The 15,725-nt window shown below is 48.5% G+C and overlaps 1 protein-coding gene across 6 annotated transcripts in view; it reads left to right on the top strand.

Moving 5' to 3' along the window:
• The window catches only part of KDM2A (lysine demethylase 2A), a 93,357-nt gene extending 77,999 nt beyond the window's left edge, over positions 1–15,358 (top strand). For all 6 annotated transcript variants that reach the window (XM_055580682.1, XM_055580681.1, XM_055580684.1 and 3 more), the window contains 9 exons: positions 1,340–1,423; positions 2,846–3,115; positions 3,638–3,769; positions 5,305–5,394; positions 7,585–8,297; positions 10,139–10,302; positions 10,874–11,032; positions 11,593–11,808; positions 12,251–15,358. In XM_055580682.1, the coding sequence (XP_055436657.1) occupies positions 1,340–1,423; positions 2,846–3,115; positions 3,638–3,769; positions 5,305–5,394; positions 7,585–8,297; positions 10,139–10,302; positions 10,874–11,032; positions 11,593–11,808; positions 12,251–12,432 (2,010 nt within the window). In that variant the 3' untranslated portion in view covers positions 12,433–15,358. The remainder of the gene's footprint in view (positions 1–1,339; positions 1,424–2,845; positions 3,116–3,637; positions 3,770–5,304; positions 5,395–7,584; positions 8,298–10,138; positions 10,303–10,873; positions 11,033–11,592; positions 11,809–12,250) is intronic.
• The last annotated feature ends 367 nt before the right edge of the window (positions 15,359–15,725 follow it).

Here is a 15,725-nt window from a genome sequence, read left to right as displayed (position 1 = left end):
ACCCCAGGGAGATTGGGAGTGGGACGGAGCCTGGTCCCACGTGGCACCGCACCCCGCCTCTTCACCCCTACGCAGTGTGGTGCTAACAGGAGGCTCCAGAATAGGATGCCATAGCAACTCGAAGTAAATAAAACGTCTGCAGAGGAAATCAGTTTGGGGGAGGGAGAGAGGCATCTGGGGGACTTGGCAGAGGGACTCATCCTGGAGGAGCTTCGTGGGTACTAGTTAAAGGGTCTTTCTGAGTCCCAGCTCTGGATCTGGAGCGTGATCCTTAGGTTAAGGATGAAAAACCTTCGTAGAGAAATGCTTCATGCTTCAAGAGTCCTGGTCTCTAGGCATAGAGCCCACAGGATTCTGAGAATGATTATTTAAAATGGCCCAGGCATGCTGGCCTGTCTAGGATTAAAGTTTACTTTTTCTTGAACCAGTTGATATCCTGTATACATCTAAAGCAATCAGAAAGAATTGTGTGATTTGTCTTCTGGATTTGTGGGGGGGGGGGGGTGTTTTGCGGTTGCCATTGCTTTAGGGCTCATGAGGTCAGATGAGGAGAGATTTCATTGTGCTAGAAGGTTTGGGACTGAGAAATTTCTGTCTAAAACATAAAAGATTTGTTTCAAAATAATAACCAGTGTGACTCACTTGAGTGGCAGTTTCTTACTGTAGAATTGTTCCTCGAGGCTTCAAACTAGATTGGCTAAAGGCATGAGAACTATTGCCCCTGAGATTGTTGCTGCCCCCTCTATAGGAATAAAGGCAAATAAGTGACCATGTGTGCATATGGGTACATGTGTGTGTGCATGTGGGTGTGAGGGAGAGAGATTTGAGAATGAGATTTCTTTAATCAGCCTTCGAAGAACGGAGTCCTGGGTTGAAATCAAGATGTTAAGACCCTGTTATTCATATTAGCCAATCCTTTTTGTTATTTTTGCCAGTCGGTATTTGGTAATAACGTCGACAGAATGAAGGCATTATTTTAAAATATGATGGTACTCGTTAGCTGGTATAGAAAAGTGAAGAGTTGATGTAAAGTTTTACTGTCATGTATAGAAGTATGTGACAACACTTGACAACGGGAGCCTGGTTACAGTGAGCACACAAAGTGCGGGGTTGGAAGCAAAGGTCAATGTAAAGTCCTGATAGTTTGAGTTCTCTTCCATCTTCTGTTTGTTTCGCAGCGGGTCTCTATATGAAGGGAAAATGTCGAAAGTTGCCAGCCTGCTCTTCCCCTTGGTGCTTAGGGGAACTGAGGCTAAGTCTGTCTGGATGCTGTTAGGAGTGGTTGACTCTTTGTTCACTGTGTCTTTTCTTCCCCTCTTCTCTCATGTCTCACCCTTAGGTTTTGCTGGAGGAACTTGCCAACAGTGATCCCAAGTTAGCCCTCACTGGAGTCCCTATAGTACAGTGGCCGAAAAGGGATAAGGTAAGAAACCATTCTTCAAGCCGCTGAAACATTTTGCTGGCTAACTATTACCATTCCAGGAAGAAAAAGAACAACCAGAGGCAGACAGGTTTTGGTGCATTAATGTGAACTGACAGAAAATCATTATTCAGTTCTGTTTTGACTCTTCAGTCAAGCTATCTTTGGAGGTGACTCTCTTAACAGACTGTCAAACTAGAAGACCTGCCTCCAAGTTCAGATGCCAACGTGTACATTTGTTCACCAGAGTGGATCAGTTCATATCCTTCTGCCCCAGTGACTCAATTCTTTTTATAGATCTGATGTAAAATTAGTTAAAATAATTAGATATACATTTAAAAGGCTAGATCGTTTCTTCATTGAAGTGAGACCACACTCTCAAGGTTCCCCTTGATTTGGACTTTTCAGTATTGAATTGAGAAGGGACGAAAACAGCTACCCATAGATTGTCGCTTATGAATTTTCATGTCCCTTCAGTCAGGTCCTATATAATTCTATCCCATGTTGTCCTTTGTCAAGATCAGTCATAGAATTCTGATCTTGGTCGTGAGTCTGGCAAATAAATTAGGCCCTTCTTTGTTTCCCAGCTACAACTTGCAGAGCCATCACATCCCAGGAACATTTAGGCAAAATATAAAGGTGTGTGTCTAAAATATGTCTTTGAAGAAGCACTTCCTCCTTCCTCACTGCTTCTGTCCCACTTGGCTTCTGCTTGGCCACATGGGGCTGCCGCAAAGCAGGTTAGTCCTTTTTGGCCCTGGCTGTTGAGTGTTTTGTGTCCAAAAAGTGTTTAAGGCACAGTGGAAGTTAAAGAAGTGGAAGACACAGTCCTTGTTCTTAAAAAGATCACCAGCAAGGTAAAATACAGGTGCTAAAATTATAAACATATACCTGAGAAATTTATTAATGTTCAGCTGTTATTGGAGTGTCTGCTATGTGCCAGAATTGTAGGGTTGAATTTAGAATAATAAAGAATAAGACTTGTTGCTCCTTCAAGTAGTTTCCTGTCTTCTTCAGGAGTGTATTCTGAGTAATAATATTCAGGATAAGGAAATATTGAAGGGCCCCTGCAATGCCTTTGGCACATAGAAAGCTTCAGGGAAGGGCAGATCAACCGAGTGAGAGGGACGTGGCTGAAGTAGTCTGAAGGGATTGGCAAACTTTTTTTGTGAAGATAACGTGTAGGTAATAAATGTAATAAAGATGATAATTTTTTAAATTTTGCAGGCTATTCAATCTGTTGCAGTTTCTCAGTTCTCCCACTTCACTAGAAAGCACCCATGGACAAAACAAAAATGAGCATGGTTTTGTGCCAATAAGATTTTGTTTACAAAAACAGCCTGTGGGCGATTTGCCCTCAGGCCATAGTTTGCCAGGCCATATCATCATCTACCCACTCCAGTCCTCACTGCTTTCTCTTTCCAGCTTAAATTCCCAACCCGGCCAAAGGTGCGGGTTCCTACCATCCCCATTACAAAGCCTCACACTATGAAACCAGCGCCGCGGTTAACACCTGTGCGCCCAGCCGCTGCTTCTCCCATCGTGTCTGGAGCCAGACGGAGACGAGTGCGATGTCGAAAATGCAAAGCCTGCGTGCAGGGAGAGTGTGGTGTTTGTCACTACTGCAGGGACATGAAGAAGTTTGGGGGGCCTGGTCGCATGAAGCAGTCCTGTGTTCTCCGGCAGTGCTTGGCAGTGAGTGATCTGCTGGGTAAAGAATATGGGGGAGGGGTGTGGTGCCAGGGGTGGGGCTGAAATATACATATAGTATAGACCCGCAGAGCTGGAAAGAAAAGGTTTTGCTGTCTGTGGCTTTTTTCATTTTGTCCCTTTTGTCTCTGGATTTAGAAGGAAGGTGTCTGATATTTAACATAATCAAATTAGATTTTTGCCTAATTTTCAAATGAGAGACTAGTGTTTGAAGGACAGATCACTGCAGTCCATTCCCTCTTTAAGTGGATTAGAAAGGAAGGACCTGGGAGGCCAAGGATAGGCCAACTGAAAATAAACTGATCCCTGTTGGTCTCTACTCAGCTAGTTGACTCTTCCTATCTTCCTTAGTCATTTTCCTGCCAAAACCTCTCTTCTCTCCACCTCATCTCCATGCTCTCTTAAGTGTTTACTGGGGAATTGCAGGAACCAAATTGTCCACCTTCAGTTAAAGGGAAGCTGAATGATAAGGATCTAAGCTTGGTTTCTGTCTTTGTCCTCTTATAGCCCAGACTGCCTCACTCCGTCACATGTTCCCTCTGTGGAGAGGTGGATCAAAACGAGGAGACACAGGACTTTGAGAAGAAACTCATGGAATGCTGTATCTGCAATGAGATTGTTCATCCTGGCTGCCTCCAGGTGAGGAGAGGCCTAAGGGGCCCATGAGGTAACAGTGTCTCAAGACTCGGAGCGGAGCAGAGGAGAGTGGGACATCTGTCACAAGAGGCTGCTGAGGGTCACAGAGGGTTCTAACATCTGTTCTTGATTCAGTGTCTGTATTCAGTGTTGGGGACTGTACTAGACCCTGAGGCTAAACTAGTACACAAAATAGTCTTGGTTTCTGCTCTCATGGAGTTTACAGGCTGGCCTTGGTGGGTATGTTTGGAGTCCCCAGCCATCGTGGAATAGCGTAGTTTTGGAATGCCTCACATTTTTAAAGCGTCTCTGTTACATACTTCATTGTATCTGTGGGTTATTAGTTCCTGAAAGATGGTGAGAGTAATACTGTCAGCTGACGTTTAGTGTGTGTTGAGTCTGTATCAGGCTCTGTGCATACCTGGGGTAGTGCACTACCCCAGGTAACAATAGGAATTCTGTGGGAATCCAGTGTTTAGAATTATGGGCGTACACTGCTCAAGGCCCGGGTTCTATCCGTGGTTGGGAACTACCATCCCACAAGCCACACAACACAGCTCGGCAAAAAAAAAAAAAAAAGGTAATGAGGTTTAAGCCTTAACCTCAGATATTGAGTCAACTCTTCTATCATGGACCTTAGGCTCAGGTGTGTTCAAAAGCTCTCCAAGAGATTCTAATGTGCAGCCAGAACGGAGAAGCACAGTTTTATATGACTCCTCATTTAATCTTGAAGACAACTCTGTGAAGTGGGGTCTGTCTTATATTTTCTGTAAATCTAAATTACATTGGTTGGTGCTGCTACTTTTCTTGGTCTTTCTGAAGGTGTCAACTATGTCATGACTGCCACCTGGCTGACAATGATTATATAAGACACTGTTAATTGTGAGAAGCAGCCCAGTTTCAGACAATTCAAATGTGAAAAAATATGTATCTTGGATTTGATAAAATAGGGTATTATCATCATAATGATGACAATGGTTAGTACAAAGTGTTTACTACATGCCACACATTTTTCTAAGCATTTTATATGATATTTAATCCATTTAATCCTCACCAGTACCATGTAAGGTGGATATTTTTATTTATCCTCACCCAACAGTTGAGTCATACAGACCTGGTTACTAGTCTCCAAACCAAAGCCATAACTGCATCATAACCATTATGCCCCACACTCAAGATCATACTGGCACCATTCCTGTATGTTCACTTCCTTTTACAGAGTGGCATGGGACCCTCAGGAGAATGTATGTGTCAGGGGAAGAGACTCCAGATTGGCTCAGACTCTTGGGAATCTTCTCTTAAAGTCTAAATTTGATCAGAGTGAGGGTGGCCAGTATCCCACTGGCTGAGAGTGAGGCCAAATGGCTCTTGATTTGTTTTTTTTTTTCCTCCCCTGTAGACCAGTGGGTTTAGGAGTGAGTAACTCTTTCCAACCGTATGTCTGTGTTACTGTTTGATAAAGGAAACTTAAGAGACAGATTGGGTTTTGTCTGTTTCTTAAATGAGACAGATTTTTAATAACCTCTCTCTGCCTGTAGATGGATGGAGAGGGGTTGCTTAACGAGGAATTGCCAAATTGCTGGGAGTGTCCAAAGTGCTACCAAGAGGACAGCTCAGAAAAAGCCCAGGTAAGGGAACGTTTCCAGTCTTGCACTGTGAGAAGGAAGCAAGTGTCAAGTTTAGAAATAACGTTTGCCTTTGCATGTTATTCCTGACCCAGGAGATTATTTTTTGTTTTGTTTGTTATCTTTTTTCCCCTTTGTTTAGCTATTTTTGAGTTGTGAATTTTGTTTTTTTTGCATTATTAAATATTGTTCTCCCGGGACTCTGCAAATTCCCAGTGTTCTTTTACACCCTGGGGCCCTTGGAAAAGAGGAGCCACAGCCAGGCTGTTTGAGGAGGGAAATGAGGTGAGCGTGGTCTGTGAGGAATGAAACTTGAGCGGAGGCAGCGACCTGAGTCAGCTGGTACATACAGTCGTACACTAGAGTTTCCAGTTGCGCGGGTTCACATTTTTGTCTGCTTCACCTTTGTGGCAAAAAACCCTGCCCTTGTGCCCAGTTGTGTCCTACAGAGGCAGTCCCTCTTCCGGAGAAAACCAGTGCTGTGACCTTGGCCCCAAGCTACTATGGTTGCTTGTCAGTAGCCACCAGTAATGTCAGAGGGCCAGAAGGACTGGTCTCTCAGGCCAGGAAGACACGACCTGCTAAGGGCATGCACAGAGGCAGCCATTGGCCTCAGGCCAGTCATCACGCTCTCAGTCTCCTCCAGGTACCCTGTACAGGAGAGTAGGGACACGTTTCCTTGTTTTTTTTTTTTCCTATTTCTTCCCACTCAGGCACTGAGGTCATTGAACTTCTCAGTCTAAATAGGTCTGATGACGGATTTCTGGAGTTGACGAGTGCTAGAGTTCTCATTGAAGAAGGCAGTGGCGCCCACTCCAGTGCTCTTGACTGAAGAATCCCATGGACGGAGGAGCCTGGTAGCTGCAGTCCATGGGGTCGCTAAGAGTCCGACACGACTGAGCGACTTCACTTTCACTTTTCACTTTCATGTGTTGGAGAAGGAAATAGCAACCCACTCCAGTGTTCTTGCCTGGAGAAACCCAGGGAAGGTGGAGCCTGGTGGGCTGCCGTCTATGCGGTCACACAGAGTCTGATACAACTGAAGCGATTTAGCAGCAGCAGAGTTATCATTTCAAGTTCTTCTAACTAGCAGCAGGTTCTTCTAGTAGTGACTTTTACTTTTGTCTTCACTGGTGGTGGTGGTGGTGGGTGCTTGCTGTAGCAGACAGGCTGGCAGATACTACATTCAGTGTACCTTCTAATGCCTTATAAAAGCCAGCATCCAAAAGTTGCTTGTTCTCTTTCAGCCACAGTGATCTAAGAATATAAGGAGAAAAGGAAGCAGAATAGTTGCAGAGGGACATAGTACATCTCCTTAAGGGAGTCTGAACTGCTGCTTTGATACTCAGTGGAACATGGTGGTCAGGCTTCATTGCATCATAGCCAAGGTGGGCTCCAGGAAGGGACAGGGGACCAGAGAGCACAGGTGGCAGAGGGTGAGGTGTGCTTTTATTGTGGGATACTGGCTTCACCAAACTCAAATTCCTCATTTTCATCCTGAGGAGATTCCTCCAGGAGCAGTGTGGCTTCTCATTCTAGGCTTAATCTCTCACCTGTGGTTGGTCTCTCGGGACAGCATGGGGTGCTGAGTATAAGCAGCCTGGCAGGGTCACACTCAGACCCTGTATAGGGCTAAAAGTCAGTAGGTTTACTGCTATCAGAATCTGCATCCTAGTTCAAACGTGTATATTTAGACTGTTTTTCTTCCAGCAGAAGCGTCTCTTGGGTGAAGAGCTGAATTAGAGGCAGAATTTAAAATGGTCAGATTGCGCAGGGGTAGGAGTTGCAGCCTCTTTAAAGGATTTCTTTACCCAGAGAATTATATTATAACCAAAAAGTTGGGACAGGAAATGAGTAAGGCAGGCTTTGGAATCATGTAGCTCAAATGTGGATCCCATTCCTGTGTACTTGGACACAGGCCTTTCTGTCACAGGTAGATTTCCCAAGCAACTTATTTTGAGGGTTTTGCTCTATAATCAGCTGCCTTGATCACAGATGTGAGCTCAGTTACAGTCTGGTTTGCAGGCAGTGAGGAGATGACCACCCTGCAGCACACAGAGGTCCCTCCCCCATAGAAAAGCAGTGGCCTGCCCTCTGCTAGTCCCCGAGAGCAGCAGAGAGGCTGACCCGGTAAGTGCAGAGGGTCTTGAAGAAAGGAGACACTGACATGGCGTTTGCCGGCCTGTTTTGCAGAAGCGGAAAATGGAAGAGAGTGACGAAGAAGCTGTGCAAGCCAAAGTCCTCCGGCCCCTGCGGAGCTGTGACGAGCCCCTCACGCCCCCACCTCACTCGCCCACCTCCATGCTGCAGCTCATCCACGACCCGGCCTCCCCCCGGGGCGTGGTGACTCGGTCATCCCCTGGGGCCGGCCCCAGCGACCACCACAGTGCCAGCCGCGATGAGCGCTTCAAACGGCGGCAGTTGCTGCGGCTGCAGGCCACAGAGCGCACCATGGTACGGGAAAAGGAGAACAATCCCAGCGGCAAAAAGGAGCTGTCTGAAGTTGAGAAAGCCAAGATCCGGGGATCGTACCTCACTGTCACGCTGCAGAGGCCCACCAAAGAGCTCCACGGGACATCCATTGTGCCCAAGCTGCAGGCCATCACGGCCTCCTCTGCCAACCTTCGCCATTCCCCCCGTGTGCTGGTCCAGCACTGCCCAGCCCGAACCCCCCAGCGCGGGGATGAGGAGGGGCTGGGGGGAGAGGAGGAGGACGAGGAGGAGGAGGAGGAGGAAGATGACAGTGCAGAGGAGGGGGGTGCGGCCAGGCTGAATGGCCGGGGCAGTTGGGCTCAGGATGGAGACGAAAGCTGGATGCAGCGGGAGGTCTGGATGTCTGTCTTCCGCTACCTCAGCCGCAGAGAACTTTGTGAATGTATGCGAGTGTGCAAGACGTGGTATAAATGGTGAGCAGGGCTACAGGGATCAGGCACAGGGGTATGGGCGTAGGTGGCAGCTTTCCATGTGAGAACAGCATGTGTCTTGGCTCCTGGAGGCTGGTTGGGCCATAAAGGATTAAATCCACCCAGTCTGTTTCCCGGACACGGGGGTCCTCTTGAAAGATATGGCCGCCGTGCCTGCAGGTGTCATCAGGGAAATCTGGCCCTTGGCCCCTTCTCCCTGCTCTGTACTTTCCCGTCTTTCCTTACTGGACTTTGAATGGATTTGTACCTTGGGGCTTGGGGGTGGGTACGGTGTGTCCTAAAACTTCTGAGTCATAATCCCCCTGCCCCCAGTTAGTTGAATGCATCATGCATTTGTTACACCAGTCACTCCTGGGGCTGGGGACACAGACGACTGCTCTTACACCCCTGCCCCATTATGTCTCCGTCTCCCGAGAAAGGTATACGTGCTTTTCAGAAACTTTGCAGGTGCTCACAGGCTCACAGTTTTCCACAGTTCTAATTCTCATACTCTAAACCTAGACCAGAATGCCTTTCTCCAGCAAGCAAGGTTCAGTTTTGAATCTTCTGAGACTTTGTTGTCCTTCTTAGTGAAACCTGTCATTTCTTCTCAAGTTAGACATTAAGACCTAAAGGAGCATCCCTCGAGGTGATGAACAAAGATTTCCACTGGACACTGTTTTTCCTTAACTTCCTAAACCCTAGGATAAATCCTTTATATCTGGGTCAAATCCTGTTATGGTCGTTTTCAAAGTGTGATGCCCAAACCAGTGTCATACCTGGGACCTTGTTAGAAACGCAGGTTTTCAGGGCATATCTCAGACCTGCTGATCAGGACCTTGAGGGTGGGGCTGGGCAATCTGTTTTTAATAAATTCTCCACCAGAGGATTCTGATACACATTAAAAATTTGAGATCCAGGGCTCTTGTTTTTGCCATACAAGTTTCATGTGCCCTGGGTGAAGTTTTTCAGTCTCTTAAGTGAAGACTCCATTGTTTGCAACCATGAGTTTACTTCCCAAATCTGAATTGACGTGACCATCCAGATTCTCCTAATAATTTGTCTTTGTAGGGCTCAGTGGTGGCTCTGTCCCTCAGTTTCTAGGCCGAGCCACATAAGACTCCCATTATATGCCATCTCCTCTTGCCCTGCCAGCCAGACGCTGAGCCAGGCTGGGCTGTAAAATATTAAAGAGAAGCCGCGTGTTGCAGTGCTATTTGTGGCCTGTGGATTTGTCGTGGAAAGGCAGGCCTCTCCCTTTCTGTTCTGATGTAGACTGGCTAGAAAAAGTAAAGATAGCACTGAGGCAGAAACCTAAGGGTGGTGGAGGACTCTCCAGGCCTGATTTTAATAAAGAGCCTCTTGCGACCTGATAATGAAATGGGCCCTTTCTGGAGTTCAAGGCACAATGAGCTGGATGTGCCAAGTAGCACCACTCTGTGTCTCAGGCGGCTGGGAGAGACTTTGAGGCGAGTAGAGGGAAACCTAGTAGCTTCCAGCAGTAAGAAGTCAAATTTTTTTAATGTTCCTTTGTATACACTTTGGTGGGAGCCATACCATTTTAATGCAAATGAGGGGTTATAGTATATTGTTTTACTGTGTGTCCCTGACAGTCGCTCTGTGCTCTCAACCCGGCCAAAGTAAATTGGGGTGGACTGGTCAAGTAATCTCTATTCTCTGAGGCAAAAAATGGCAAGGCATGATCCTTATATGCATGAAGAAGCATCTAGGGAGGAGATCTCCAAGGCTCTGCTTTTCCCAGAAGCCTCCAGCAGCCTGTGGTGAAGTTCCTCTGACAAGGGATGTGAGGTCTTGACAGCTGGTTCTCTTTCCTTCTGTTACAGGTGCTGCGACAAGAGACTTTGGACAAAAATTGACTTGAGTAGGTGTAAGGCTATTGTACCCCAGGCTCTCAGTGGCATCATCAAGAGGCAGCCAGTTAGCCTTGACCTCAGTTGGACCAACATCTCCAAAAAACAGCTGACATGGCTCGTCAATAGGCTGCCAGGTGAGCAGCCCCACGCTGTCCTTCCAGGGGCCCAGGGCCGGCAGGGAAAGCTGCATTATTGGCAGCGCTATTTAGAATTGCTTTCGGGCAATTTAGGGCAGCAGTCTGTGCCATTGTTGCCTTTCTGCTTGGCAAGAAACCTGGCCAGTCCCACCTTAACTGCCAGTCCCCATGGTGCTACTGTGGGCCGGCAGGCCAGTCGCTAAGGACGATGGAGAGAGAGGGGTCAGGTGCTGCCGCCAGCTCTGCAGGTCTTCTCGGTGTAGTCTCTTGAGTAAGATGTCGCCTTGATTAGCCCCTTGTAAGGATTCCCTTAAGCACTTTGAGGTCATAGAAGTCACACACACTTGTTACTCTGCTGGAAACCAAGCAATCCATTTTACCACCAGAGTTAGATGTAATTTAGGAGGGCAAAGAAGTTTTTGAGCAGGATTACTAGAATAAGTTTAGGATATGGTCCCTCCCTCCAATTCGGCTGGGGATCTGTTTACCTTGGTCAGATCAGCTGGTAGTTGAGGCTTTGGACAGCTGGTAGAGTGTGTTACTGCATGTCTGTCTCCTTCCTTTGCAGGACTGAAAGACCTCCTCCTAGCAGGCTGCTCCTGGTCTGCAGTCTCTGCCCTCAGCACCTCCAGCTGCCCCCTTCTCAGGACCCTTGATCTTCGGTGGGCAGTAGGAATCAAGGACCCTCAAATTCGGGACTTGCTGACTCCACCGGCAGATAAACCAGGTACGCTCTAGGCCTGACTTCCCTGTGCTCCTTTGAGCATTCCCAGAAGCTCAGGTAGTCCCAGAAATGACACTGTTGAAAAGTAGAAAAGCGGAAGTTGAAAACAGGACGATGGACTATGTACAAGTACAGTTAACTATTTACAAACAGCTACAAAGAAAGGAGTCCGTTTTGTGGGTCAGTGGAGTTTGGGGGTTAGAGAGTATAAGCCTGAGGAAGTCTGGGAAGGCATCATGGTTGAGGTGGAACGTTGAAGCCTGTTTCCCTGATGGTCTAGAAAAGTGTGGGAGTGTGGGAAGGAGAGGAGCATTCCACACATACCCCTTTGCTGTGTGAGTGAGGCACAATCCAGCAGCTGGGAAGAAAGAAAACGTGTCTGGTTTCCTGGAAACGGCCCCCACACACTGCTCGCTCCCTGAAGGCAGGGCTGGGTGTGGGCAGTTCTGCTGGTTAACCCCTGCACAGCCCAGCCAGCAAGTATCCATGACTGAAGCTGCCTGCAGCTTGAGCTGAACTAGAGTTAAGAGTCTGGATCTAGGTCCTTTCTCTTGCCTGTGCAGGCCAGGACAATCGCAGCAAGCTCCGGAACATGACCGACTTCCGGCTGGCGGGCCTTGACATCACGGACGCCACGCTTCGTCTCATCATTCGCCACATGCCCCTCCTGTCTCGACTCGACCTCAGTCACTGCAGCCACCTGACAGACCAGTCCTCCAATCTGCTCACCGCTGTTGGGTCTTCCACTCGTTACTCCCTCACAGAGCTCAACATGGCAGGTATGGTACTGCCGTGTTCTGTGACAGATGGTGCCCTGCCCCTTGGAAGCCCAGCCCTTCTTGGAGTTTGACCAGTAGAACAGAAAGAACATGGGCTGTTGACTAAACCGTGTCAATTCGTTTCCTCACATATGGACGAGACATGGAACTCTCTTTCTTTTGTAACTGGTGGGGACCAAGGCCTTGAGCAGTTGTCAGGTGCCTAAGGATACAGCCAGCACCCAGCTGCAGGTTGGGCAGCTTTGCAGTGCAGGGAGTACGGTGGCAGGGGCCTTCTGAGGCTGCCGTGCTGATGGCACATTTGGTCTCTGAGCCAGGTAGTTAAGGGGAAAAGAGGAACTTTTGTTTAGCCTTTTGAGGAAAGCTGGGGAATTGAGCGTCAGAAGCAGGCTCCTTTGAGTGTGTGTGCGCAGCATTGTCCTTGTGGTCACTTTCCCCACAGGTTGCAATAAACTGACCGACCAGACCCTGATCTACCTACGGCGCATCGCCAATGTCACCTTGATCGACCTTCGAGGATGCAAGCAGATCACTCGGAAAGCCTGCGAGCACTTCATCTCAGACTTGTCCATCAACAGTCTCTACTGCCTGTCTGACGAGAAGCTGATACAGAAGATCAGCTAAGACACACCCAGCCCAGACTGAACAGGAAACCGATCTTCCCCTGACTCCCCAGCCAGGAGAGCCTCTCTCCCCGCCCCTGCACGGGCTCCGAGGCCAGCGTCACACTCCCTCTCTGCTCTCCTGTCCCTTGAGTCCTTCCCTTACAGTCAGGGCAGAGAGAGGGGTGGACCCCAGGCTTACCGGCCTGTCCCTCTCCCTCCTAAGGAGAAGGGAGTAGCAAATTGATCCAAGGGGAAAGCGCAGGCTGTGTGCTGTCACAGTGCCTGCTCGCTTGCTCACCCGCCCACTCCCTCGTCGGCCAGGAGGCCGGGTTCTCACTTTGGGTTGTCTGCAGCCATCACCTGCACTGGGCCCTGGGGCCCTCCTCCCCATCCATGGTCCCCAACAGTGCCTGGTTCTGAGCAAACTCCCAGGGAAGAAAGAGGCCCTGTCTCCGTGGCCAGGTTCTCCTCGTGGTGTCCAGTGCGTGTCTCTCCGTCACACTCTCCCGACTTACGCAGGAGGGGCCAGCGGCCCCAGCAAGGCCAGACCCATGCAGATCACACTGGTGCTGTTGAGGTGTCCACACCTCTTGTCCGTGTCTGTGCTCTCCCTCCTCTCCTTGTAGCTTGATCCTCTCCGATGCTCATGGTAGTTCACAGAATGAGGTTCCCCCACCCCAGACTTTCCTGCTAGTTTCTATGAAGTCCTTGTTGCACTTATTGGGGTTGAGGCTCTTCAGAGGAGCTGGAACTGTCTACCCCAGGGACACCCAGTTTTACTGCTTCCCAGGCAGATCCTGAGACAGGCACCGTCTCCCCATCCCTTCCCTCTTTGGCCTGCCCTGCCCTTTTTCACACTTTCCTTATTCCCACCTGAATAGGGCTTTCCCAGGATGTCTATCCTCAGAGGGAGCAGCCTGTCTCCCCCAGCTGGGGGGTCAGAGAACTAGGCCAAGTCCTCACCTGCCCCCCGGCAGGCTCCAGGCCTTGGGTCCTGTAGCCATCCGGGCCCACGCCTGTGTCTAGCCTCAGCGGCTCACTGATCCGGCGCCTTCGGAGGGGTGGGGAGTCCTGCTTAGAAGCCAGTCACCTGCCCTCTGCCTGCAGCCATGGAAGGGGGTGTGCATGTGCCTCTGTGTGTGTGGCTGAGTGTATTAAGCGTGTATGTGGAGGGAAGGAGGGGAGCCTGGCGTCTCCCACTCCACTGCCCTGTGTCGAGCCCCATCAGCTGCCCCCTCTTACTTTGCATTGAACGGCCTGTCCAAAGATCCTCTCTCTAGGGCAGCAGAGAGCTTTTTGCACTTTAAAAAAAAAAAAAAAAAAAAAAAATGGAACGAAAGGTCGGGATTTCTTTTGGGTCAATATTTAAGTGTGTGAGGAGATGCTCAGTAGCAGCAGCCTGTGGCAAGAGCTGATAAACGATGCGGGTTTGCACTCCGCTCCCCATCTGAAAGGAAGGCGATAGCACAACCTTGCCCCACCTTCTGGAACCCAGCCCATCCCCTCCCGGCCCCTTTCCTGCAGCCCAGCCTCAGGCTCCCCTCCTCCTGAAGCCGTGTGGGGGAGGGGAAGGAGCCCAGGCACCAGGGGTCTGAAGTGTGAGCCGCCCCAAGGAGAGACGCCACGTGCCCCCTTGCCACTTCCAAAGCAATAGAGGCAGAGGGGCTCCCTCTTTGCCACCTAGCCCAGCTTTGACCCTGGCATTGACTGGCCTCCTGAGAGAAAATTGGGTCTTGGGAGGGGGTGGCATTGTGTCGGTTTCTTCCAATCTGCTGATTCTCTTGCTGCACCTTAAAAGCAGCAGTCTGCTCCCCTGACCCTCTGCCCCTTCCATTGGTCTCCAGGCCTCAGCCACCTGGGGCTGAAACCTTGAGGAAATGCCAGTGACTTATTCCAGAGTGCCTCAGTTAGGGGAACTTCTCTGTCAAGAACCCTGGGTATTGAGCAAAAACCTTATTAATGTTATTGTTAATGACCTATAATTGGAAGCTTCCTGCCTTTTTTCGGTTGCTCCTGTGGAAAATACTGAAAAGATGACTTTGTTTTGCTTTCTTGTCTTTTTATAAAAGGGGAGGTGGAGAGACCCCCTCAGAGCAGGGATTGTTCCGGGAGAGTGCCTCTGACTTTGGGACATCTCACCCATAGAGATTTCCAAGCTGATGGTTTGTTTTGGGCTTTGGCTTTTATTTTTGTTGTTTTGCGTTTGGAAAAACGAGCATTTTTACTGCGCACGTAAGTCAGAGGAAAAGGGAGCCCAGGAGTGGCAGCCAGTGGGCCTTGCTGGGCTTCCCTTTCTCTGGGACTGTGAGGGAGAAAATGGTTTTTAGAGGTGAGGGTTGGTCCATGTGGAGGACAGAAATGTCTCTCTTTGGGGACAGAGGAACCTGGGAGTTCCACCGAATTTCCTGCCATCTGCTCGTAGACAAAGCCTTGCCAGGAGAGCCTGCCCTCCGCAGACCACAGGACCAGACACCCTGCCTCCATCTTTCCAAGCACCGGGGCGAAAAACCACAAAGGAAAGGAAGAAAATTTATATATATATATATATATATATATATATAATATAAAATCACTTGGTGATTAAAAAAAAAATAACTGCTCCATAAATAAAACTCCTAAAGTCACTATGTTTAAAGGGTTTGGTTGTGTTTTTGTTTTCCGAGAAATATTGTAAATATATATTTTTTTGTTGCTGGTTTAGAGTCAATCTCCAATGTTGTGCTAAAAAAAAAAAAAAAATGTAAGCATTAAGAGGACAAGTCACGCTATCTCAGTTGACACATTGGGGTTATTCGGGGCCAGGGAAAGGAGAGAAGCTAGGCGGACTTTTGTTTTCTAAACGTTCTCCACTATTGGTTTTACAAAGAGCAAGGACATCTTTCCTCTGACATATGGGAATGGGAGATATTTGTGTAATAAAAATTTTTAAAAGACAAAAAAAGAAATAGCCTCCAGTGGGAAATATTTTTATTTGGGTTTTTTTTTTTGTTTTTTGTTTTTTTTTTTAAATAAAAAGGCTTTCAAAACCAAAACAAAAATACCAAAAACTTTTCTGCCTTGGTGTGTGTGTGTGCGTGCATGAGAAAGAGGAAGTCTGGAGGTGCTGCAGCCTCTCCCCCCGCCCCCCAGCCCCGAAGTTCCTCCCCCATCCCTGAGTGGCAACGGAAGTGCTGTGTGCCTCTGTGACTTGCTTTGCCTTCTTTTTTTTTAATGTCTGAAAGAAGCACTTGCTTAAATTTTACAGCATCAAAGGGAACTTTTTAATAGTTGTGGAAATTGAGGCATAGGATTACCTGACCCCGACTCCTCCCC

The sequence above is a fragment of the Bubalus kerabau genome, chromosome 5 (assembly GCF_029407905.1).
Source record: "Bubalus kerabau isolate K-KA32 ecotype Philippines breed swamp buffalo chromosome 5, PCC_UOA_SB_1v2, whole genome shotgun sequence".
Lineage (NCBI taxonomy): Eukaryota > Metazoa > Chordata > Mammalia > Artiodactyla > Bovidae > Bubalus > Bubalus kerabau.
Note: the sequence above shows the minus strand (reverse complement) of the source record. Positions and strands in the feature narration are given on the sequence as shown.